This window comes from Callithrix jacchus, chromosome X (genome assembly GCF_049354715.1).
Source record: "Callithrix jacchus isolate 240 chromosome X, calJac240_pri, whole genome shotgun sequence".
Taxonomy (NCBI): Eukaryota; Metazoa; Chordata; class Mammalia; order Primates; family Cebidae; genus Callithrix; species Callithrix jacchus.
In genome coordinates, this window is record NC_133524.1 from 132570270 (window position 1) to 132597339 (window position 27070).

General features: G+C 41.8%; 1 protein-coding gene across 1 annotated transcript; it reads right to left on the reverse strand.

The window, feature by feature from the left end:
* Positions 1 to 757: 757 nt before the first annotated feature.
* Positions 758 to 27027, reverse strand: LOC144581117 (uncharacterized). The gene is made up of 35 exons (XM_078363474.1): positions 26884 to 27027; positions 24588 to 24674; positions 21499 to 21601; positions 19054 to 19194; positions 18715 to 18807; positions 17889 to 18029; positions 17189 to 17248; positions 16714 to 16854; positions 16343 to 16483; positions 15960 to 16100; positions 15655 to 15714; positions 15202 to 15312; positions 14788 to 14928; positions 14399 to 14539; positions 14009 to 14149; positions 13622 to 13762; positions 13232 to 13372; positions 12466 to 12600; positions 12070 to 12210; positions 11292 to 11432; positions 10902 to 11042; positions 10511 to 10651; positions 10127 to 10267; positions 9737 to 9877; positions 8971 to 9105; positions 8575 to 8715; positions 6655 to 6789; positions 6259 to 6399; positions 5870 to 6010; positions 5483 to 5623; positions 3165 to 3305; positions 2780 to 2920; positions 2161 to 2295; positions 1707 to 1800; positions 758 to 1321 (listed from the first exon to the last, which is right to left on the reverse strand). Exons 2-35 carry the CDS (start codon positions 24672 to 24674, stop codon positions 1270 to 1272), a joined length of 4302 nt encoding a protein of 1433 aa, XP_078219600.1. The 5' UTR covers positions 26884 to 27027; the 3' UTR covers positions 758 to 1269.
* Positions 27028 to 27070: the final 43 nt, after the last annotated feature.

Genomic DNA, 27070 nt, shown 5'->3' on the forward strand with positions numbered 1-27070 from the left:
TGAGAAAATCAACATTTGTGCAGTTAGAAAAAATGCCTTATTTACCACCAGGGTATTCCACACAAGGCACTCACAGATAATAAAGTGTAGCGATGGGCCCACCCTCATAGGAATTCACTGGTCTTAATATTTATATTCCCTTATCCTCCATCAGCTTTTTTTTAAGGTGGTACTGTCTTACCCACATTGGCCTTGAACTCCAAATCAGGCTCCCGAGCTGTCCCACATTATCTTAAGATGACTGGATCAACAGAACTGTGCAATGGACTTGTGGAACTCAGTTATAGTGCAAGCTAGGTGGCAATGTCTTGCAGATCTGAGAAATCACTTAGGAAGCAGTGTTTGCTGTATATTTGCATCCAACACAGTTTGCTTTCTTTCCCATAGTCAGGATTCTTGGTCCTAGATTCAAGGGGTATAACTGGGGGTGTCTCTACTCATACTCTATACCCCAGTGACCCACTAGCAAAAACGTTTCCTATTCTCCTGACGTTAGGCTCTGCTGAACTAGAAGTCTTATTTCCAAAGGAAGAAATGCTTTCACCAAGGGACACAACAGTGATTCCATTGAAAAGACATTCATACTGCCAGCTGGCCATTTTGGTCTCTTCATCACTTTCCATCTAGAGGCAAAGGAGGGGGTCATCCACTGGCTTGGGATGATGAACCTGACGATCAAAGGGGGATTAATTGCACTACACCAGGAGCTAAAAAGGAGTATGTCTGCTGTGTCTAGAGAGCTTCTTAGTCCTCCCATGTTTTCTGATTACACTTAATGGAAAAGTACAGCAACCCAATCCAGGCAGGTATCTAATGGTCCTTCAGACTGTTCAGTGATGAAGGTTTGAGTCATCCTGCCAGGTCAAGCACCATGACCAGATGACATACTATCTCAGGGCAAAGGGAATGAAAAATGGGTAGTGAACGAAGGCAGTTATAAATACCGGCTACAACTATGCAGAAACCATGACCGTAATACTAAATACATTGGTGATTTATCAACTCGTATCCCTCCTCAGGTGGAAGAATAAACCAACAAACAAACCACAAAAGTCTAGCTTTTACTAACAGAAATTTACTAAATTTCAAAAGCTCCATCTTTTCTTTTCTTAGCTTCAGGAAGGGAATTTTCTTCACTTCAAAATTAAAGGAAGCTTCAGCAATGACTTACTCCACTTTACAGCACATATCCTTGTTTCTCCTTGGTATTTGCATTAACACAATTATTTTTTCTCATGTGCTTAACTTTGCTGAGATGGCAGTGAGAATCTACTTTTTTAGCACCTTCTTGAGTTGCTGAATTAAGGCAAAATTTTTAAGCCTGAAATGAAAGAGGTATTCCATTAACCAGAGGATACCCACAGCATCAGTGATATGTAAGAGGTAGTAGTGGATACAAAACAGACTTTACAATGTACATGCAGATAGAAAATGCATGCTCATGGAAAAATACAAACTAGAAAGAGACCAAGTGAGTCACCTGAGGGCCCACACCCACTCCCAGATTATGATAAATATGGAAGACTCCATGGCATTGGAAAAAGGGGTTAGAATAAGAAAATATCAACCTAAATGCTTGGGGAAATAGCATGAACTATGACTGAGGGCCAGGGATTAGGAAGAACAAGGCATGATTTCTTCCTGCTCCTGTCCCAAACTGGGCACAAGTGCTTAAAACAATAGAAGAGTTTCCTTTTGGCACCCACCTTGCTGCTTCCTTAATGGTAAATTTAACAAGTTGTTTCTTGACTTCCATAGATCCTTGTACTTCATCAAGCAAAATGAAAATTCTTTCATAATCTGAAGGTATTAAAAAATTAGTATTTCTAAAATTATGAAAATGAAATATACTTCAATCTCATTGCATCCACTACCGCAGTATACATTTTTTATGGGCTACAATGTTACACAGTGTTTGTGTTTTGAATGCTTAAATCACATCAGTATATTACTAAGGAAACTATTGTGAACACTAACAAAGAAAAACACCTAAGCAGATGTATTTGAAATTTTCAGTGAAATTAAATAGAAGCCCTGCTAAATTACAGACAGATCCAATTTAGCCAAACGATGAGATCAAGGGGCAGCATAATTGTGTTCTAAATCATAGAATGGGAGACTTCTCATGCTTTCATTGATAGACATTCTTGCACTACTTACTTCGCCCACACCTTCGAACTTCTTTCATCAATTGATGTTTTATATCATCATTAACTTTCTTTGCCATAGCAGGAGATATTCGTGCTGTATTTGGCACAGTTTCCACCGGAGACCTTGCTGTGACTGGTGAATCACCTGCAGAGACACGGTAGTTTTGGGCTCCTACCACAAATTCGTTACTATCAGGTTTGTAAAGCAGCTTATCTTTGCTGAGACTAGTGCAGTTGTAAGACAAAGAATCTAATGTGTTGGGTTGCATACAATCTCCTGTCATATTTATAAGCTCTGGGGGAGCAGAATCTGACAGGAAGCCATCAGGTGGGGTCTGACCATTTTCTATCTCCTTCTGGATATCATGAATGACAGTAGCATCTGGAATCCAAATGGAAAAATTGAGCTGCGAGGTAAGTGCATTATGTCACTCCCACAGGTATATCCCTCGGAGGCTCGGTTTCGAGGAAGTTATGTCAGAAAGCAGGAGGATATACAAGGTGGCGATACCAGACCCCTCGGACTGAGCTCAAAAAAGACAATACAACAAAACCACCTGCTTCCCTGCTGGACACTATGCATGCATACAGAAACCAAGTAGGACAGTACAACCAATACACAAACATACACGGATCCCTGCTACTCCTGGATGAAGCACCAGCTCCTGACAGATTACTACACCCTGGTGGAACCGCTGATGAGGAGTTATCAGGTGCTTGTTGGCCATTATTCGTCTTCTTCTCATGGACATTGTGAGAGATGGTGGCATCTGGAAAAAAAATGAAGAGGCCGAGCTGTGAGGTTAAGTGCATAATGACAGCCCCACAGGTATATCCCGCTCATGCTCAGTTTCTAGAAAATTATCCCATAAAGCATGAGTATATACCAGGTGGCAACCAGAGAACCCTGAAATTGAGGCAAGAAAAGATAATACAAAAAACCACCTTCTTCCCTTGATGACACTATGCCCGCATATGGAAATCAAGTAGGACACAACTTATAAGGAAACATACACAGATCCCTGGTACTCATGGCTAGGATGCTAGCCCCTGTCATATTAGGAAGTCCTGATGGAAGAGTTGACAAGAAGTTTTGAGTTGCTGGTTGGCCGTTTTTTATCTTCTCTTCATGGACATTGTGAGTGATGGAAGCATCTGGAAATCAAGTGAGGAGGAAGAGGTGTGAGGTACGTGCATTATGTGAAGCCCCGAGTATATTCCACTGAGGCTAAGTTTCAAGGAAATTATGCCATAAAGCAGGATATGATGTGCCAGGTGACGATCTGAAAACCCTCAAACTAAGCTAACAAAAGATAATACAACAAAACCACCTTCTTCTCTTTATGACACTATGCATTCATACGGAAACCAAGTAGGAAGTACAACTAGTAAACAGATCCCTCGTAGTCTTGGCTATGATACCAGCTCCTGCCAAATTATTAAGCCCTGGTGTAACAGTGGGCAGGAAGTTATCAGGTGCTAGTTGGCTGTTTTTTATCTTCTTTTCACCGACATTGTGAGTGATGGTAGCATGTGGAAACCAAATGAAGAGGATGAGTTGTGAGAAAAATACATGATGTCAACCCTACGGGTATATTCCCGATGCTCAGTTTCTAGGAAATCATTGCATAAAGCAGGAGGACAGGCCAGGCGGTGTTCTGAAAACCCTAAATTCAGGTCACAAAAGATAATACAACAAAATTGCCTCCTCCCTTTCATGACACCATGCATGCATGTGGAAACCAAGGAGGACAATCCAACTTATAAGCTAACATATACAGATCATTGCTACTCATGGTTGGAATACCAGCTTTTGCCATGTTAATAAGCCCTGGTGGAACAGCTGACAAAATGTTATCAGGTGCTTGTTGGCCATTTTCCATCTTCTCTTCACGGACATTATGAGTGACAGTAGCAACTGGAAACCGAGAGAAGACGTCAAGCTGTGAGGTCAGTGCATTACATCAACCCTGCAGGTATATCCCTCTGATGCTCAGTTTTTAGAACATGAACTCATTAAGCAGAAGGATATACCAGGTGGCTATCTGAGACCTCCCAAAATGAGCTCACAAAAGATAATATAATAAAACGACCTTGTTTGATGTATGACCCTGCATGATTATGGAAACCAAGTAGGAAACCAAGCAGAAACAACCAGGAAACATACACTGAGCCCTGGTACTCATGGGTGGAGTACCAGCTCCTGATACATTAATAAGCCCTGGTGTAATGGATGACAAGAAGTTCTCAGGTGCTCTTTGACCATTGTTCATCTTCTCTCCATGGACATTGAGAGTGACTGCAGCATCTGGAAACCAAATGAAGAGGTTGAGCTGTAAGGTAAGTGTATTATGGTAACCCTACAGGTATATCCCACTGACGCTCAGTTTCTAGGAAAATATTTCATGCAGCAGGAGAGGATATGCTGGGTGGCGATATGAGAACACTCAAATTGAGCTCACGAAAGAAGGTACAACTGAACAACCTCCTTCCCTTGATGACACTATGCATACATATGAAAACCAAGTGAGACAATCCAACTTATAAACAAACATACACAGATCCTTGGTACTCATGGCTGGAATACCAGCTGCTGCCTTGTTAATACACCCTGGTGGAAAAGTTAACAAGATGTTACTGAATTGGAGTTGGGCATTTTCCATCCTCTCCTCACGGATGTTGAGGCGTGGTAGCATCTGGAAGCAAAATGACCAGGTCAAGCTGTGAAATAAATGCCTTATTTAAACACACAGGTATACTCTTATGATGCAGAGCTTCTAATAAATTATTGAATGGAGCAGGAGGACATGACGGCAGTGTTCTGAGACCCCTCAAATTGCACTTAAGGAAGAGAATACAACAAAACCACTTTCTCCCATTTATGACACTATGAGCAGATACGGAAATCAAATAGGAAAATCCAAATAATAAGAGAAGATACACAGTTGTATGGTACTCGTGGCCAGAAGAGCAGCTCCTGCCATACGAGTAAGCCCTGAAGGAACATTTGACTATATGTTATGCGGTTGCGGATTTGCCATTTTCCATCCTCTCCTCATGGACATTGAGATTGACTATAGCATCTGAAAACCAAATGAAGAGGTTGAGCTGTGAGGTACGTGCATTATTTCAACCCCACAGGTACATCCCTCTGATGTTGACTTTCTAGGAAATTATCAAAGAGAGAAGGGGTGGATATGCCAAGTTGCCCTCTGATACCCTTCATATTGAGGCCAGGAAAGTATGTACAACAAAATTACCCTCTACCATCGAAGAAATTATGCCTGCTTAGGGAAAGCGAGTAGGACAGCACAACTAAGAAGCAGACATACACAGATCTCTGGTCCTCGTGGATGAAATTCCAGCTGCTGCCATATTACCAAGACCTGGTGGAGCAGTTGACAAGATGTTATCAGTTGCTGGTTGGCCATTAATTATCTTCTCTTTACAGACATTGTGAGTGACTGCAGCATCTGGAAACCAAAGAAGGTGGTTTTGCTGTGAGATAAGTGCATTATGTCAACTACATAGGTATACCACTCTGATGGGTAGTATCTAGGAAATTATCTCATACAGAAGAAAGATATACCAGCTAGTAATCTGAGAACCCTAAAATTGAGGCCAGGAAAGACAGGAAAACAACACTACATTCTTCCCTGCTTACACTATGCATGCATGTGGAAACCAAGTAGGACAGTGCACCGAGTGAACAAACTTACACTGATCCCTGGTACTCATGGATGAACCACCAGTTGCTCCCATATTAATAAGTGCTGGGGGAATAGATGAGAAGACATTATTGGGTTCCGCTTCAGCACTTTTAATCATCTCCCCATGGACGTTGTGACTGATGGTATAATCTGGAAAGACAATGAAGACGTTAAGTTTTGAGTTAAGCGCATTATGTCAGCCCACAGGTGTATCCCCCTGATGATCAGTTTCTAGGAAACTATTTCAAAAAGCCAGAGAGAATATGCCAGACGGGCATCTGAGAACACTCAAATGTGCTCACGAAATATAATACCACAAAATCACCTTCTCCCTTTCAGGACACTAGGCATGCCTATGAAAACCAAGTAGGATAGTCCAAATGAATAAGCAAACATACACTGATCCCTGGTGCTCATGGCTGGGAGACCAGCTGTTGCCAAATAAGGAGGTCCTTGGAGAACAGTTGACAAGACGATATTAGGTGTTGGTTGCTTGTTTTCCATGTTCTCTTTGTGGACATTTTGAGTGATGGTAGCATCTGAAAACCAAATGAAGAGGTTGAGCTGTGATGAAAGTGCATTATGTCAACCCCACAGGTATATCCCTCTGATCCTCAGTTTCTAGAAAACTATCAAAGAAATCAGGGTAGTACATGCCACGTGGCTATCTGATACCCCTCAAATTAATGCTAGGAAACTATATACAACAAAATTAACTTGTAGCATTCATCAAACTATGCCTCCTTAGGGAAATCAATTAGGACAGTACAACTAAGAAGCAGATATATACAGACCTCCGGTCCTCCTAGATGAAATTCCAGCTGCTGCCATATTACCAAGACCTGGTGGAGCAGCTGGCAACACGTTGTCAGGTGCTAGTTGGATGTTATTTATCTTTACTTCACGGATATTGTGAGTGACTGCAGCATCTGGAAACCAACAGAAATGGCTGGGCTGTGAGGTAAGTGCATCCTGTGAACGTCACAGGCATATCTCTCTGATGCTCAGTATCTAGGACATTATCTCATAAAGAAGAAGGACATACCAAGTAGCAGTCTGAGAAGCTTAGGATTGAGGCCACGAGGCAAAACTATCCAGGACATAGGAGTAGGCAAGGACTTTATGAACAAAACACCAAAAGCATGGGCAACAAAAGACAAAATAGACAAATGGGACCTAATGAAACTCCACAGCTTCTGCACGGCAAAAGAAACAGTCACTAGAGTGGATCGGCAACCAACAGAATGGGAAAAAATTTTTGCAGTCTACCCATCTGACAAAGGGCTGATATCCAGAATTTACAAAGAACTCAAACGGATTTACAGGAAAAAAACAAACAAGCCCATTCAAAAAGTGGGCAAAGGATATGAACAGACACTTTACGAAAGAAGACATATATGAGGCCAACAATCATATGAAAAAATGCTCATCGTCAGTGGTCATCAGAGAGATGCAAATCAAAACCACATTGAGATACCATGTCACGCCAGTTAGAATGGCGATCATTAAAAAATCTGGAGACAACAGATGCTGGAGAGGATGTGGAGAAAAAGGAACACTTTTACACTGTTGGTGGGAGTGTAAATTAGTTCAACCATTGTTGAAGACGGTGTGGCGATTCCTCAAGTTCTTAGAAATCGAAATTCCATTTGAACCAGCAATCCCATTACTGGGTATATATCCAAAAGACTATAAATCGTTCTACTCTAAGGACACATGTACACGAATGTTCATTGCAGCACTGTTTACAATAGCAAAGACCTGGAATCAACCAAAATGCCCATTGATAATAGACTGGATTGGAAAAATGTGGCACATATACACCATGGAATATTATGCAGCAAACAGAAATGATGAGTTTGTATCGTTTGTAGGTACATGGATGAATCTGGGGAACGTCATCCTCAGCAAACTGACACAAGAACAGAAAATGAAACACCGCATATTCTCACTCATAGGGGGGTGATGAAAAATGAGAACACATGGACACAGAAAGGGGAGTACTAAACACTGGGGTCTATTGGGAGGAAAAGGAGAGGGCCAGTGGGAGGGGGATGTGGGGAGGGATAGCCTGGGGAGAAATGCCAAATGTGGGTGAAGGGGAGAAGGAAAGAAAAGCACACTGCCATGTGTGTTCCTACTGCCATGTGTGTTCCTACGCAACTGTCTTCCATGCTCTGCTCATGTACCCCAAAACTTAAAAACCAATAAAAAATTTTTAAAAAAAAGAAAAGATAGTACAAAAAAACTACATTCTTCCCTCATGACACTATGCACGCATATGGAAACCTAGTAGAATTGTAAACCAATTGCACAAAGGTACACTGATCCCTGGTGCTCATGGATGACACAACAGCTGCTGTCATATTAATAAGTGCTGGGGAACTAGCTGGGAAGCTTTTATCGGGTACTGCTTGGGAATTTTTAATCTTCTCCTCATGGACATTGTGAGTGATGGTAGAATCTGGAAATGAAATCAGGAGGTTCAGTCTTGCGTGATGTGTACTATGTCAACTCTACAGGTATATCCTCCTGATACTCAGTTTCTAGAAAACGATTTCAAAAGGCTGAAGAGGATATGCCAGATGGCGATCTGAGAACACTCAAATGCAGCTCACTGAAGATAATACAATAAAATCACCTTCTCCCATTCAGGACACTAGGCATGCCTATGAAAACTAAGTAGGATAGTCCAAATGAATAAGCAAACATACACTGATCCCTGGTGCTCATCGCTGGGAGACCAGCTGTTGCCAAATAAGGAAGTCCTTGGAGAACAGTTGACAAGACGTTATTAAGTGTTGGTTGGTTATTTTCCATCTTCTCTTTGTGGACATTTTGAGTGACGGTAGCATCTGAAAACCAAACGATGAGGTTGAGCTGTGAGGTAAGTACATTATGTCAACCACAGAGGTATGTCCGTCTGATCCTCAGTTTCTAGGAAATTATCAAAGACAGCAGGGTTGCATATGCCATGTGGCTATCTGATACCCCTCAAATTGACGCTAGGAACGTGTGTATGACAAAATTAACCTGTAGCATACATCGATCTATGCATCCTTAGGGAAATCAAGTCGGACAGTACAACTAAGAAGCAGATCTACACAGACCTGTGGTTCTCGTGGATGACATTCCAGCCGCTGCCACATTACCAAGACCTGGTGGAGCAGCTGACAAGACGTTGTCAGGTGCTAGTTGGCTGTTATTTATCTTCGCTTCACGGACATTGTGAGTGACTGCACCATCTGAAAACCAACAGAAATGGCTGGGCTGTGAGGTAAGTGCATTATGTCAACCACAGCATACCCCTCTGATGCTCAGTATACAGAAAATTATCTCATAAAGAAGGACATACCAAGTAGCAGTCTGAGGACCTTAAGATTGAGGCAAGGAAAGATAGTACAATAAAACTACATTCTTCCCTCATGACACTATGCACGCATATGGAAACCTAGTAGGATAGTAAACCAATTGCACACAGGTACACTGATCCCTGTTGCTCATGGATGACACAACAGCTGCTGCCATATTAATAAGTGCTAGGCTACTAGCTGGGAAGATTTTATCGGGTACTGTTTGGGCATTTTTAATCTTCTTCTCACAGACATTGTGAGTGATCGTAGCATTTGGAAATGAAAAGAAGGGGTTCAGTGTTGAGGTATGTGCATTATGTTAACCCCACAGGTATATCCTCCTAATGCTCACTTTCTAGAAAACTGTTTCATAAAGCCAGAGAGGATATGCCAGATGGCAATCTGAGAACACTCAAATGCAGCTCACGAAAGACAATACAACAAAATCACCTTCTCCCATTCAGGACACTAAGCATGCCTATGAAAACCAAGTAGGATAGTCCAAATGAATAAGCAAACATACACTGATCCCTGGTGCTCATGGCTGGGAGACCAGCTGTTGGCAAATAAGGAAGTCCATGGAGAACAGATGACAAGACTTTATTAAGTGTTGGTTGGTTATTTTCCATCTTCTCTTTGCAGACATTTTGAGTGATGGTAGCATCTGAAAACCAAATGAAGAGGTTGAGCTGTAAGGTAAGTACATTATGTCAACCCCAGAGTTATATCCGTCTGATCCTCAGTTTCTAGGAAATTATCAAAGAAACCAGGGTAGGATATGCCACGTGGCTCTCTGATAACCCTCAAATTGATGCTAGGAAACTATATACAACAAGATTAACTTGTAGCATTCATCAAAGAATGCCTCCTTAGGGAATCCAAGTAGGACGGTCCCACTAAGAAGCAGACATACATAGATCTCTGGTCTTCGTGGATGAAATTCCAGCTGCTGCCATATTACCAAGCCCTGGTGGAGCAGTTGACAATATGCTATCAGGTGCTAGTTGGCCATTATTTATCTTTGCTTCATAGACGTTGTGAGTGATCGCAGCATCTGGAAACCAAATGAAGTGGTTGAGCTGTGTGTTTCATGCATTATGTCAACCGCACAGGCATACGCCTCTGATATTCAGTATCAAGGAAATTAACTCATAAAGAAGGACATACCAAGTAGCAGTCTGAGAACCGTAAAGTTGAGGCCAGTAAAGATAGTACAACAACACTGTATTCTTCCCTCATGACACTACACATGCATATAGAAATCAAGTAGGACAGTACGCCAAGTGAGCTAACTTACACTGATCCCTGGTACTCATGGATGAAACACCCGCTGCTGCCATATTAATATGTGCTGGTGGAATAGCTGAGAAAACCTTACTGGGTGCCATTTGCGCATTTTTAATCTTCTCCTCACAGACATTGTGAGTGATTGTAGAATCTGGAAATGAAATCAGGATGTTCAGTTTTGAGTTATGTGTACTATGTCAACTCTACAGGTATATCCTCCTGATACTCAGTTTCTAGAAAACTATTTCATAAAGCTGAAGAGGATACACCAGGTGGCGATCTGAGAACACTCAAATGCAGCTCACAGAATATAATACAACAAAACCACCTTCTCCCGTTCAGGACACTAGGCATGCCTATGAAAACCAAGTAGCATAGTCCAAATGAATAAGCAAACATACACTGATCCCTGGTGCTCATGGCCGGGAGACCAGCCGTTGCCAAATAAGGAAGTCCTTGGAGAACAGTTGATAAGACATTATTAGGTGTTGGTTGGTTATTTTCCATCTTATCTTTGAGGACATTTTGAGTGATGGTAGCATCTGAAAACCGAATGAAGAGGTTGAGCTGTAAGGTAAGTACATTATGTCAACCCCAGATTTATATTCCTCTCATATTCAGTTTCTAGGAAATTATCAAGGAAACCAGGTCAGGATATGCGACGTGGCTATCTCATACCCCACAAATTGATGCTAGGAAACTATATTCAAGAAAATTAATTTGCAGCCTTCATCAATCAATGCCTCCTTAGGGAAACCACGTAGGACAGTCCAACTAAGAAGCAGACATACATAGATCTCTGCTCCTCGTGGATGAAATTCCAGCAGCTGCCAAATTACCAAGCCCTGGTGGAGCAGTTGACAAGATGTTCTCAGGTGCTACTTGACCATTATTTATCTTCGCTTCACTGACGTTGTGAGTAACCGCAGCATCTGGAAACCAAATGAAGTGGTTGAGCTGTGCGTTATGTGCATTATGTCAACCGCACAGGCATACCGCTCTTATGCTCAGTATCGAGGAAATTATCTCATAAAGAAGAAGGACATACTAAGTAGCAGTCTGAGAACCGTAAATTTGAGGCCAATAAAGATAGTACAACAACACTGTATTCTTCCCTCATGACACTACGCATACATATAGAAATCAAGTAGGACAGTACGCCAAGTGAGCCAAATTACACTGATCCCTGGTACTCATGGACGAAACACCCACTGCTGCCATATTAATACGTGCTGGTGGAATAGCTGAGAAACCATTATTGGGTGCTGTTTGTGCATTTTTAATCTTCTCCTCACAAACATTGTGAGTGATGGTAGAATTTGGAAATGAAATCAGGAGGTTCAGTTTTGAGTTATGTGTACTACGTCAAATCTACAGGCATATCCTCCTGATACTCAGTTTCGAGAGAACTATTTCATAAAGCTGAAGAGGATATGCCAGATGGCGATCTGAGAACACTCAAATGCAGCTCACAGAATATAATACAACAAAATCACCTTCTCCCATTCAGGACACTAGGCATGCCTATGAAAACCAAGTAGGATAGTCCAAATGAATAAGCAAACATACACTGATCCCTGGTGCTCATGGCTGGGAGACCAGCTGTTGCCAAATATGGAAGTCCTTGGAGAACAGTTGACAAGACGTTATTAGGTGTTGGTTGGTTATTTTCCATCTTTTCTTTGCGGACATTTTGAGTGATGGTAGCATCTGAAACCCAAATGAAGAGGTTGAGCTTTAAGGTAAGTACATTATGTCAACCCTAGATGTATATCCCTCTCATCCTCAGTTTCTCGGAAATTATCAAAGACAGGAGTTTTGGATATGCCCTGTGACTATCTGATACCCCTCAAATTGATGCTAGGAAGGTGTATACAACAAAATTAACTTGTAGCATTCATCGATCTATGTCTCCATAGGGAAATCAAGTAGGGTTGTAAGACAAAGCAGCAGACCGACACAGACCTGTGGTCCACGGGGATGAAATTCCAGCTGCTGCCATATTACCAAGACCTGGTGGAGCAGCTGACAAGACGTTGTCAGGTGCTAGTTGGCCGTTATTTATCTTGGCTTCACGGACATTGTGAGTGACTGCACCATCTGAAAACCAACAGAAATGGCTGGGCTGTGAGGTAAGTGCATTATGTCAACAACAGCATACCCCGCTGATGCTCAGTATCCAGGAAACTATCTCATAAAGAAGAAGGACATACCAAGTAGCACTCTGAGAACCTTAAGATTAAGGCCAGGAAAGATAGTACAACAAAACTACATTCTTCCCTCATGACACTATGCACGCATATGGAAACATAGTAGGATAGTAAACCAATTGCACAAAGGTACACTGATCCCTGGTGCTCATGGATGACACAACAGCTGCTGCCATATTAATAAGTGCTGGGGAACTAGCTGGGAAGGTTTTATCGGGTACTGCTTGGGCATTTTTAATCTTCTCACAGACATTGTGAGAGATCATACCATCTGGAAATTAAATGAAGGGGTTCAGTTCTGAGTTATGTGCATTATGTTAACCCCACAGGTATATCCTCCTGCTGCTCACTTTATAGAAAACTATTTCAGAAAGCCAGAGAGGATATGCCAGGTGGCGATCTGAGAACACTCAAATGCAGCTCACGAAAGACAATACAACAAAATCACCTTCTCCCATTCAGGACACTAGGCATGCCTATGAAAACCAGGCAGGATAGTCCAAATGAATAAGCAAACATACACTGATCCCTGGTGCTCATGGCTGGGAGACCAGCTGTTGCCAAATAAGGAAGTCCTTGAAGAACAGTTGACAAGATATTACTAGGTGTTGGTTGGTTATTTTCCATCTTCTCTTTGCAGACATTTTGAATGCTGGTAGCATCTGAAAACCAAATGAAGAGGCTGAGCTGTGATGGAAGTGCAGTGTGTCAACCCCAGATGTATATCCCTCTGATCCTCACTTTCTAGGAAATTATCAAAGAATCCATGGGTTGATATGCCACGTGGCTCTCTGATACCCCTCAAATTGATGCTAAGAAACGATATCCAACAAAATTAACTTGTAGCATTCATCAAACAATGCCTCCTTAGGGAAACCAAGTAGGACGGTACAACTAAGAAGCAGACATACACAGATCTCTGGTCCTCATAGATGAAAGTCCAGCTGCTGCCATATTACCAAGACCTGGTGGAGCAGTTGACAAGAGGTTATCAGGTGCTGATTGGCTGTTATTTATCTTCTCTTCAAGGATTTTGTGAGTGACTGCAGCATCTGGAAACCAAATGAAGTGGTTGAGCTGTGTGATTCATGCATTATGTCAACCGCACAGGCCTACCCCTCGGATGCTCAGTATCGAGGAAATTATCTCATAAAAAAGAAGGACATAGCAAGTAGCAGTCTGAGAACCGTAAATTTGAGGCCAGTAAAGATAGTACAACAACACTGTTTTCTTCCGTCATGACACTACGCATGCATATAGAAAACAAGTAGGACAGTACGCCAAGTGAGCAAACTTACACTGATCCCTGGTACTCATAGAAGAAACACCAGCTGCTGCCATATTAATACGTGCTGGTGGAATACCTGAGAAGACATCAGTGGGTGCCGTTTGGGCATTTTTAATCTTCTCCTCACGGACATTGTGAGTGATGGTAGAATCTGGAAATGAAATCAGGAGGTTCAGTTTTGAGTTATGTGTACTATGTCAACTCTACAGGCATATCCTCTGATACTCAGTTTGTAGAAAACTATTTCATAAAGCTGAACAGGATATGCTAGATGGTGATCTGAGAACATTCAAATGCAGCTCATGAATGAGAATACAGCAAAATCACCTTCTCCCATTCAGGACAGTAGGCATGCCTATGAAAACGAAGTAGGATAGTATAAATGAATAAGCAAACATACACTGACCCCTGGAGCTCATGGCTGGGAGACCAGCTGTTGCCAAATAAGAATGTTCTGGTAGAACAGTTGACAAGACGTTATTAGGTGTTGGTTGCATATTTCTCATCTTCTCTTTGTGGACATTTTGAGTGATGGTAGCACCTGAAAACCAAATGAAGAGGTTGAGCTGTGAGGTAAATACATTATTCAACCCCAGAGGTAAATCACTCTGATCCTCACTTTCTAGGAAATTGTCAAAGAATCTTGGGGTGAATATGCCAAGTGGACATCTGATATCCCTCAAATTGAGGCTAGGAAAGTACATACAACAGAATTAACTTGTAGCATTCATCAGACTATGCCTCCTTAGGGAAACCAAGTAGGACAGTACAACTAAGAAGCAGACATACACAGACCTCTGGTCCTCGTGGATGAAATTCCAGCTGCCGCCATATTACCAAGACCTGGTGGAGTAGCTGACAAGATGTTGTGAGGTGCTAGTTGGCCGTTATTTACCTTTGCTTCAGGGATATTGTGAGTGACTGCAGCATCTGGAAACGGAATGAAGTGGTTGAGCTGTGAGGTAAGTGCTTATGTCACTGCCACATGTATGTCCTTCTGACAATGAGATTTAAGAAATTGTTCCATCACACAAGAGGCTGTATCAGGTGGCGATCTGAGACCCTTCAAGTTTAGGTCGGAAAAGATAATACAACCAAAGCACCTTTTTCCCTGCATGATACTCCATGTTTATGGAAACCAAGTAGCACAACGTAGTTAGTAAACAAACATGCAGAAATCCCTGGTACTCGGCAGTTGAATACCTGCTTCTGTGAAATTCCTAAGCCCTGCTGTAATAGTTGACAAGAATTCATGAGGTGTTGTTTTGTCACTTTTCATCTTTTCTTCACAGACACTTTGAGCAATGGTAAAACCTGCAAACCACATGAAGAGTTTCAGCTGTGAGCTAAGTGCATTATATCAGCCCTATATAGACCCCAGAGAGGTCTATCTCTCTGACGCTCAGTTTTCAGGAAATTATCTAATAAAGCAGGGGAGGATATGCCAGTTGGCCCTGTGAGAACCCTCCAATTGATCCCACCAAAGTATATGCTATAAAACCACCTTCTACCTTTCATGAAATATGCAATCATATGGAAACCAGTGATGACACTACAACTAATTAAGAGACATACACAGATCCCTGGTACTCATGCATGGAAGAGCAGCTGCTACCATAAGACCAAGCAGTGGTGGAACAGGTGACATGAGATTACCAGTTTGGGATGGGCCATTTTCCATCTTCTCTTCATGTACATTGTGAGAGATGGTATCATCTGGAAACCAAAGGAAGATTTTGAGCTTGAAGTAAGTGAATTACGTCAATGCCACCGGTATATCCCACTGATGATCAGTTTCTGGGAAATTATCCCAAAAAGCAAAAGAACACATCAAATGATGATCTGCGGCTCCTCAAATTGAGGCCAAGGAAGACAATTCACAAAACAACCTTCTTCCCTTCATGGCACTATGCCTGCATATGGAAACCAAGGAGGACAGTACAAGTAAAAAAGGAACATACACAGATCCCTGGTACTCATTGCTGGAATACCAGCTCCTGCCATATTATTAAACCATGCTAGAATATTTGGCCAGACGTTATCCTGTTGCGGTTGGTCATTTTCCATCCTCTGTTCATGGACATTGTGACTGACGGTGGCATCTGGAAAACAAATGAAGAGGTCAAGATAGGAGTAGGTGCATTATGCCGCCCCCACAGGTATATCCCTCTGATGTTCAGCTCCTGAGAAATTTTTGCACAAATCAAGATGACATGAGCGGCATCTGGGACCCCTCAAACTGATATCAAGAAAGATAATACAACAAGATCTCCATCTCTCCTTCCTGACAATATACATGCATATGGAAACAAAGTAGGAAAATCCAACTAAAAAGTGAACATACACAGACCATCGGTACTCATGGCTGGAATAGCAGCTCCTGCCACATTAGTAAGTCCTATTGGAGCAGTTGATGAGATGTTGCCATGTTGGGGTTCGCCCTTTTCCATCTTCTCCTTAAGGACATTATAAGTTTTGGTAGCATCTGGAAACCAAATCAAGAGCTGTAAGTGTATTATGGTAACCCCACAGGTATATCTGTGCTCAGTTTCTAGGAAATTATGTCACAAATCAGAGGATATACCAGGTTGCCATCTGAGACCCCTGAAATTGAGGCCTGGAAACATAGTATAACACAACCACCTCCTACCTGTTTTGACACTATACATGCATATGAAAACCAAGTAGGACAGTAATACTAACAAACAAACTTACCCAGATCCCTGGTACTCATGGATGAAATACCAGTGGCTGCCATATTAATAAGTCCTGGCTGAAGTGTCAACAACACGTTGTCAGGTGCTGGTTGGACATATTCCATCTTCTGTTCATGGATGCTGTGAGTGATGGTAGCGTCTGGAAATCAAAGTAAGAGGTTGAGCTGTGAGGTAAGTGCATTAGGCCAAATCATAAGTATATCCCTCTGATGCTCACTTTCCATGAAATTATTTCATAAAGCAGGAGGATATATAAGGTGGTGTATATATCTGGGGCCCCTCAGATTTAGTTCAGAAAATATAATACAACAAAACCACCTGCTTCCCTTCAGAAGGCACTATGCATGTTTATGAAAAGCAAGTAGGACAGTACAACTTATAAGCGGACATATAGCGATCTCTGGGACTCATGGCCGGAATAGCAGTTGCTACCATATTACAAAGCCCTGTGGAATCAGTTGACAAGACGTTACCAGGTTGGGGCTGCCAATTTTTCATTCTCTCTTCACAGACATTCTGAGTAACAGTAGAATCTGGAAACCAAAGGAAAAGGTTGAGCTGTGATGTAAATGCATTATGTCAGTCCCACAGGTGTATCCCTCTGATGCTCAGTTTCTACGAAATTATATAAGAAACAGGGTAGGATATGGCTGGGCACGGTGGCTCACGTCTGTAATCCCAGCACTTTGGAAGGCTGAAGCAGGTGGATCTCGAGGTCAAGAGATCAAGACCATCCTGGCCGACACGGTGAAACCCTGTCTCTACCAAAAATGCAAATATTAGCTGGGCGTGGTGGTGCATGCCTGTTATCCCAGCTACTCAGGAGGCTGAGGCAGGAGAATCACTTGAACCCGGGAGGTGGAGATTGCAGCGACCGAGATAGCATCACTGCGCTCCAGCCTGGGCGACAGAGTGAGAATCAGTTTTGAAAGAAAAAAAAAAGAGAGAGAGAGAGAGAAATAAATAAAGGGAGATAATGAGAGGAAGGAAGGAAGGAAGGAAGGAAGGAAGGAAGGAAGGAAGGAAGGAAGGAAGGAAGGAAGATATGCGGCCATCTGAGACCCCTCAAATTGAGAGTAGGAAAGAAAATACAACAAATCCGACTTCTACCATTCATGAACATATGCATGTTAGGGAAACCAACTATTCAGTACTACTAATTAAAAGACATACACAGATCCCTGATACTCATGGATGGAATACCAGCTGCAGTCATATGACCAAGGCATAGTGGAACAGTTGACAAGACTTTATCAGTTTGGGGTTGGCCATTTTCCATCTTCTGTTCATGGACATATTGAGTGACAGTAGCATCTGAAAACCAAACAAAGAGGTTGAGCTGTGAGGTAAGTGCATTATGACAACCTCACTGGTATATCCCTCTGATCTTCACTTTCTAGGAAATTATCTGATAAAGCAGGAGCAGACATCATATAATGATTCGAGTTCCATCAAATTGAGGTCGGGAAAGATAATTCCCCAAAACCACCTTCTTCTCTTCATGACATTACGCATGCATATGGAATCCTAGTAGGATACTACATCTAATAAACAAACAGACACACATCTCTGGTACTCATCACTAGAATACCAGCTCCTGGCATATAAATAAGCTGTGACAGAACATTTGACAAGACACTATCTGGTTGCAGTTAACCATTTTCCATCCTTTCTTCACGGATATTGTGATTGACGGTAGTAGGTGGAAACCAAGTGAAGAGGTTGAGCTCTGAAGTAAGTGCATTATGTCAACCCCACAGGAATATCCCTCTGATGCTCAGTTTCTAGAAAATTATCTAAAAAATCAGGAGAGAATATGCCATGTGTCCATCTGATATCCCCCAAATGGAGGCTAGGAAAGAATATGAAACAAAACGACCTTCTACCGTTCATGAAAATATGCCTGCTTATGGAAATCAGGTAGGATAGTACAATTAAGAAGCAGAGATACACAGATCTCTGGTCCTCGTGGATGAAATTCTAGGGGCTGCCAAATTACCAAGACCTGGTGGAGCAGTTGAAAAGACGGTATGAGGTGCTGGTTGGCCGTTATTCATCTTCTCTTCATGGACGTTATGAGTCACCGCAGCATCTGGAAACCAAATGAAGTGGTTGAGCTGTGTGTAATGTGCATTATGTCAACTGCACAGGCATACACCTCAGATGCTCAGTTTCTAGGAAATTATCTCATAAAGAAGGAGGACATACCAGTTAGCAATCTCAGAACCCTAAAATTGAGGCCAGAAAAGATAATACAACAAAATTACCATCTTCCATCATGACGCTATGCATGTATATGGAAACCAAATAGGACAGTATAACAAGTGAAAAAACTTACACTGATCGCCGAAACCCAGGGATGAAATACCAGCTGCTGTCATATTAATAAGCGCTGATGGAACAGTTGGAAGGACATTATCGGGTGTTGGTTGGCCATTTTTAACCTTTTCTTCACAGACATTGTGAGTGACGCTAGCATCTGGAAACCAAATGAAGAGGCTCAGTTACAAGATAGGTGTGTTTTGTCCCATCATCCCGGAGAGACAGCTATGTTTGAATCAGTTTCTATGGAATTATTCATTTCATGAAACAGAAGGACTTACCACATGGAAGCTTGTATCAGGTCAGATTACACAATAAAACTACGTATGTATCTCTTGGCATAACGATGGTATGTAGTAAGTACGACAGTAGAATAAACATTCACAGATTTCATGCACTCATCATATTGTATCATCCTGCTGCTGCCCTTTACAGTTCTCACTTGATATCGCTTTTATACTTCACCTATACATGCCATGCTGTGCGCAGCAGGAAAGCCAGACTAAGTGAGGCCTTGTTAAATTGCCTCCTTTCTACCTCAAATATTCTGAGAAAATAGAGGTGGCTATTGGAGTTGAACACTCTTATCTCCACTCCATCATCACACATCCCTAGTTTTTACGTGATTCTACAGATCCTCCCCTTTTGTCTGGAAAAGTAACATTCTTTTTACTCCAGGTCTGTCACCTCTTTCATTTATTCATTGTCTGTGGCAGGCGGCATGCCAGGAGCTGGGGATCAGCAGTAAAGGGGACAGAGAGCAACGGTCCCTGCATTTGTGGGACTCATATCCCCATGGGGCAGTCACACAGGACATACACAATGAGGAAATGAAACAAGCAGCATTGGGCTGGTGTCTGGGAAGTAGTCCACAGGCCTGAGGGAGACAGCAGCAGAGGGAGCCTCAGGGGCTCTGGCTCCTTGGGCAGAGCAATCTGAAGAAGTGCCATTGGACAGGGCTTGGAGGAAAAAGCAGAGCCTCCTGTGCAGAGGCAGAGGGAGAGTTCCAGACTGCGGTGAGGCCAAGGGTAGGGGCTGGAGTGGGAATGGACCGGGCACTACAGGGTGTTAGACAGAGGCAACGAGAGCCAGGAGGAAATGGATGGGACCCTTGTTAGGAGAGGGAGAGTTGAGGATGGGGTTTTAGGAGCGAAATGGCATGCTGACATAATTTTCTAGCCACAGGGTTAGAGAGTATGCTACAGATGAGGGAAGATTAGAAACAGAGCTAAGAAGATGTTGTACTACCTTGGTCAGCGATCATGGCAGTGTCCACTGGAGGGATAGAGGGAAATGGTGGGATGCAGGGTTTATACTGGGCATTGACTGCTGAACTCGATAAGAGATTGGAAATGAGAGAATAATAAAAGAATCTTAAGAGAAATCATAAGTGACTTTAAGTATTTTGGGGTGACCTACTAAGTAAAATATACCAGGGATGTGCAGGAGGGGTTAGGCAACCGACTACGGGAGCGGAATGCTGCCAACTCTTCCTGATTCTGGTTCAGTGACCTTATGTCGACAGCTTGAACTAGGCCATGGTGGGATTATTTGTACCGTGGACAGCTGAAAACTCTAAAACCAGCACTTCTGAATCCCCCATACCTGTGATCAGCTGCTTGTTACACCTTTGTGGATGTTTCACCTAATGGACAGTGTCTTTATCTGAAACAGTGAAGGCTGCAAGTAAAGTGTTTTTGGAGAGAGGGAGGTCAGAAATTTGAACTTGCAGAGCTGGTTGAAATGCAGATGCCTATTAGACACCCTATAGAGATACAACACGTGTAGTTGTTTATGAGTTTGGATTTCAGGAGCAAGTCGTAGCCTAGAAGTTTAATGGTGACAGTTCTTGAAGTGTGAATCATTTAAAATTCTAAGACAGCATGACATCACCTACGGAGATAGGATATTGAAGAGAAGAGAGGCTAGGATCAAGTTTTGGTGCCCTGAAATATTTAGAGGTGGGAAGGAAGAGGAGAAAAACAAAAAAGGAGAAGGAAAATGAGCCCTTAGTAACAGAGTAAGAAATCCAGGTGTCTGGGGACCCAAGAAGTTTTCCGTGCAGGAGGGCGTAAACAACTGTGTCACATGCTGTTGAGGAATTGATGTCAAAGTGCCACAAACATGGCGACCTTGATGGCACTATTTTCATTGGAGTAGACTAAGAAGAAGCCATACTGCACTGGGTTAGAGAGGAGTGTGTGGACAGGTGGAAAGTGAGCAGACCTGTCCTCTTGTTGTGCCCACCACCTCCTTCTGCCTCAGGAACCTGCTTTATTCATCTCACGCTTGCAGCAACTGCAAATTGTTGCACATAATTAGAACCTTGCCCTTCCACTTGCAAATGTGCTCATATCTGTTCATCCTTCAAGGACAAGGCCACAAATGTCCTTTGACACGATTGAAGCCCAAAGATTGGATTCCCCCTCAGCTTCCTGTTGGTGTAACCACAGGGACGTACCCTGCCTTGTCGTAGAATAATAGCGTCTCTTGGATTTTCTCGAACGACTCCTTTTCCTTCGATGCCTTCTTGCAGCCTGATTTACTTTGTCACTCCTCATTTGCTGAAAAACATCAGTGAACATATTCCATTAAAGACAAATACAACCATTGCAAAGTCACAGTCTTCATATGCATACACAGCCATGCATTTATATCATTAAGTTTTAGCCAAAGGTCAAAGATTCATCATCACACACGATGCTCGCAGAAGAGGCAAGCCAACTCTAATGTAGTTTCAGTGAAACAAGCGAAGGCAAAATACAAGGTGTTATCCAAAGTCAAAAATGGTACAGTCACGATTAATCGGAGTCCTTGGGGAATGGGTGGCTTTCATCAACCAAGACAAGAAACATGCTTATCTCTCTAATGTAGTACACATAATTGTCTCTCAGCCCTTGTTAGGGGACAAAAAATAGCAAATATCGTTTTTATTTTTTAGTTGTTGAACGTTACTTATTGACAAATACTGATTAACACTTTATTCGATAATATATGTAGACAGTGAAAGGTAACATCGATGAAAAAGGTATATTTTCCCACCTCCAACCTTATGGAGACTCAAATATGTTCATTTTGGAGCCAGGCAGGGGCAGGAGGTGCTTTGAAATATTGGTGGTAAATAAAACATGAAATTGAAGGATATACTAGGTTAACTAAAAGGTCCTGCCATCAAAAGATAACCCGAGAATATGCTCCTGCCTACTTAGAATGTACTATTTGGCACTATTTCTACTGAAACTATATCAAAAAATTGAAAAGGAGGGACTCCTACTACATTTTAGGAGACCAGCATCATCCGGAAACAAAAATCTGGCAGCGACACAGCAACAACAAACACTTCAGGCTGGTATTCCTGTTGAACAATAACGGAAAAAATCCTTAATAAAATCCTGGCCAACTGAATCGAGCAGCACATCAAAAAACTTATCTACCATGATGAAGTTGGCTTCATTGCCAGGACTCAAGGTCAGTTCAGAATAGGTAAATCAATAAATGTAATTTATCACATAAATAGAACTAAAGGCAAAAACCGCATGATTATCTCAATGGATGCAGAAAAGGCCTTTGATAAAATTCAACACCCCCTTATATGAAAAGCTCTCGGGCCGGGCGCGGTGGCTCAAGCCTGTAATCCCAGCACTTTGGGAGGCCGAGGCGGTTGGATCACGAGGTTAAGAGATGGAGACCATCCTGCTCAAAATGGTGAAACCCCGTCTCTACTAAAAATACAAAAAATTAGCTGGGCATGGTGGCGCGTGCCTGTAATCCCAGCTACTCGGGAGGCTGAGGCAGGAGAATTGCCTGAACCCAGGAGGCGGAGGTTGCGGTGAGCCGAGATCGCGCCATTGCACTCCAACCTGGGTAACAAGAGCGAAACTCCGTCTCAAAAAATAAAAAAAGCTCTCAAAAAACCAGGTATTGAATGAACACATCTCAAAACAGTAAGAGCCATATATGACAAACTCACAGCCAATATCATATCGAATGGGAAAAAGCTGGAAGCATTCCTCTTGAAACTTGCATGAGACAAGGATGCCCTCCCTCACCAGTCCTATCCAACATTGTATCAGACGTTCTGGCCAGGGCAATCAGGCAAGACAAAGAAATAAAGGGTATTCAAATAGGGAAAGAGGACATGAAGTTATCTTTCGTTGCAGATGACATGGCCCCATATATAGAAAATACCATCATCTCAGTCCAAAAGTTTCTGAAGATGATAAGCAACTTCAGCAAACTCTCATGATATAAAATCCATGCGCAAAAATTGCTAGCATCCCTATATAGCAAAAACAGGCAAGCAGAGAGCCAAATCATGAATGAACTCCCATTCACAATTGCTAAAAAAAAAAAAAAAGATATATGCACACGTATATTCACTGCAGCACTATTCACAATAGCAAAGATGTGGAATCAACCCAAATGACCATCAATGATAGACTGGATCAAGAAAATGTAGTACATATACACCAGGGACCACTATGCAGCCATAAAAAGGAATGAGATCATGTCCTTTGCAGAAACATTGACGGAGCTGGAAGCCATTATCTTCAACAAACTAATGCAGAGAAAGAAAACCAAACAGTGCGTGTTCTCACTTCTAAATGGGAGCTGAATGATGAGAACACACAGACCCATCAGGTAGGGCAACACACGCTGGGTCTTTCTGGGGGAGGGCTGGGGGGAGAGAGTACATCAGGAAGAATAGCTAATGGATGCTGGGCTTAATACCAAGGTGATTGATTGACAGGTGCAGCAAACCACTGTGCCACACATTTACCTATGTAACAAACTTCCATATCCTGCACATGTACCCCAGAACTTAAAATAATAGGTGAAGTAATAACGAATATGCTCCTGCATTAAATAGGAAAGAGTATCAGCATATATTTAATGAAATACGTATAATATATATATATATATCATGTAATATATAGAACGTATATAATATATAATTTTGATTTTAAAATTTTCCAAAGCATTTTCACATCCTATAAAAGAGGAGCTGAGAATGTGTGAAGACATTTTTACTGAACATTTACTACCCTCCAGGTACTGTTCTAAATGCTTTGCATGTATTAAGTCAATCCTTGGCCAATCCCTATGAGTGAGGTGTGATCCTTATCTCTTTCCTTAAGAAAGCGAAAATAAAGGCACGGAAAATTAGGGAAGAGTCTAATTAATTGAGGAGTGGGAAAGAATACAGACTATGCATTCGAACCCTGGCTCTGTGTCCTACCATGTGTCATGTAGGGCAAGCCATTTGACCGCTGTCAGCCTTGATTTCTCATTAAAGGCGAGATAGTAATACACATCTGCAGAACAATTATGAGCATTAAATGTGATAATTAAAAACATCAGCTCCTAGTCCAATGAATCTACTCTTGGACCAAAAAGTTCCCATTTTATGTTCACATGAGAATTCCTGTGTCATATTCTTATCTTTTAAATCAAGAGAATTAACACATATAGTTTATATTCATCTTTCCACTGAGAAAATACTTATACTAAGAATGTCACAATTAGGGCAGAAATAGAAAGTTATCTTACCTGGCCATCATTTGTAAGCACAGAGCCAACAGTGTGACGTTTTCCAGGTGGAGTTGGCTGACTCGTTTGAAGTGGAGAAACCGGCATCTGCAGATATGTCTGATAATTATCTCTGTGTGTTACTAGAACATTTTCATTTATACCTGGAACATAACTGGCACATAAATTGGCACTATACAGCTGAAATATATGATCCTCCTGAGAGCACATGATCACAGACTGTTTTAGCAATGGGTGCCTTGGTAGCAAACAGAGTTTAGAATCTCATATCTAGAATCTATATCATGTTCTGTGATCTATAAATCTCACTTTATCTAAGTGATGACTCACGCTACCATCACGACTTCCTGTAGGTTCACACCACTAGGTTAAACAAATCCCTTATGCCTCCAGCTTAGTTTGAGAAAAGACTGACCTTCCTTATGCCACCATCCCGACTAAAAGATCTATAATTCTAAATATTAATAATTAAATATTTAGAATGCCAATTTTTGTAATTCCACAAGTTCATCTTTTCAGGCTTAAAGGAGAAGTATGTATTAATGAGCACATACACTTTCCTAGTTGTCCTACCTGCCCATCATTTGTAAAGCCATAGCCAACTGTATGAAGTTGTTCAGGTGGAGAAGGGTGTAGGCTACATGGCATTCTCTTACCTTCCAGGGAACGCTGAGTAGCGGGCCTAACCCTCTTTGGAAAATTTGATGAAATCTACAGATATTTTCCCCTGGAGAAGTACCCTTACACACAAACTTGGTGTGCAAATTCAGAAGTGTGACCAGCCTAAGATCCGATTAGATTAGTGGACAGGTGACCCCACACAAAATCACCAAATTAGGGGTAAAGAGGGTTTATAAACTGCTGCCAATTATCCTGGATATTATCAGTTTTGTGATTTCCATATAAACAAGGAATTCTCTGCCAAACTCACAGCAGTAAGCAGTGTGATATAGTATTTGTGTGTGCAATCTCTGGAATCTGACATACCTAGATTCTGTCACTTTTCCAACTGGTTAAACCTGAAAGAGCTACTTAAATGTGCACCCTAAGATTCTATTTCCGTAAAATGGGCATAAAACAGTACCTAACTCATGGTGCTCTTATAAGGATTATCAGAGATAAAGCACAAAGAGGATAGTGAATGTGCTGGTTGATACATACTTTGAAGCTTAAGAAAAATAAATTTGTGGGATTCAGTGAAAATGAGAAGTCTAAATATTAAAAAAAACAAACTGCTCATGCAATAAACACCTTCTTACAAACTAGATTTATATTTTCAAAATTAATAAAACCTGGTACAAAAAACTTGTCTGGTTTCAGCATACCAAATTTCCTTCTGGTTAACTGGTCGAAAATGACTACTACTTGGCAATATCATAAGCATTTCTATATGTTTAAGGATTCAAATCCTCCTTTATGAAACAAACCATTTGTTATTCCTGAAGTTTTAAACTGATGTATTTAATACAAGCAAGCAGAAAGAGGGGAATGATGAAAATTAAAGAAAATCAGTGAAATAAAAATCAATGAATTAAAAAATTGATTCACAGAATAGCTGAGAAAAAAAACCTAACTTATCTTTTAGCTTGACTGACCAAGAATAAAAGAAAGGACTACACAGATTACCAAAATCAAGAATGAAAAGGGTGTTATGAATACTGACCTTACAGAAATTAAAAGGGGCCAGGCGCGGTGGCTCACTCCCGTAATCCCAGCACTTTGGGGAGCCGAGACCAGCGGATCACCTGAGGTCAGGAGTTTGAGACCAGCCTGGCCAACATGGTGAAACCCTGACTCTACTAAAACACAAAAAATTAGCCGGGCGATATGATGCCACCTGTAGCCCCAGCTACCCAGGAGACCGAGACAGAAGAAGTGCTTGAACCAGAAAGGCAGAAGTAGTTATGAGCCCAGATCGCGCCACCACCCTCCATCTTCAGCAAAAGAGTGAGACACCGTCTCACGTGCACACACACACAAAGAAAGTGAGAAATTTAAAGACATACATTATGAACACCTTTATGCCAACAAATTAAACAACGCAGGTGAAACAGAGAAATTCCTAGAGAACAAATTACTGACTCAAAAGAAATAGAAATTTGCAATAGGACTATAGCATGAAAAGGTATTTAATTAGTAATTTTAAATCTCCCCACAAATGGAAGGCAAGCCGAGGTGGTTTCGCATGTAAATTCTATCAAACATTTAAGGAAGAAGTAATACCAATACTTAGCAAAGGATTTCAAAAGAATAAAAGAGGAAGGAACACTACTTCATTCTATGAGGCCAATATTACCCTGATATCAAAGCCAGACAAACATATTATAAGATGTTTTTGCCCGTCAGCTCCAAATTCACCCTTTGATTCCGCTGTGTGAGGTTCCGCGTTCCTCTGCCTATGTCCGCCGTACTGCCGATACCGAAGGCTGCGCGTAAAGAGGGTTAGAGTTAGCGAAGGGCGGGGACGCCACGCTTCCCGGTTC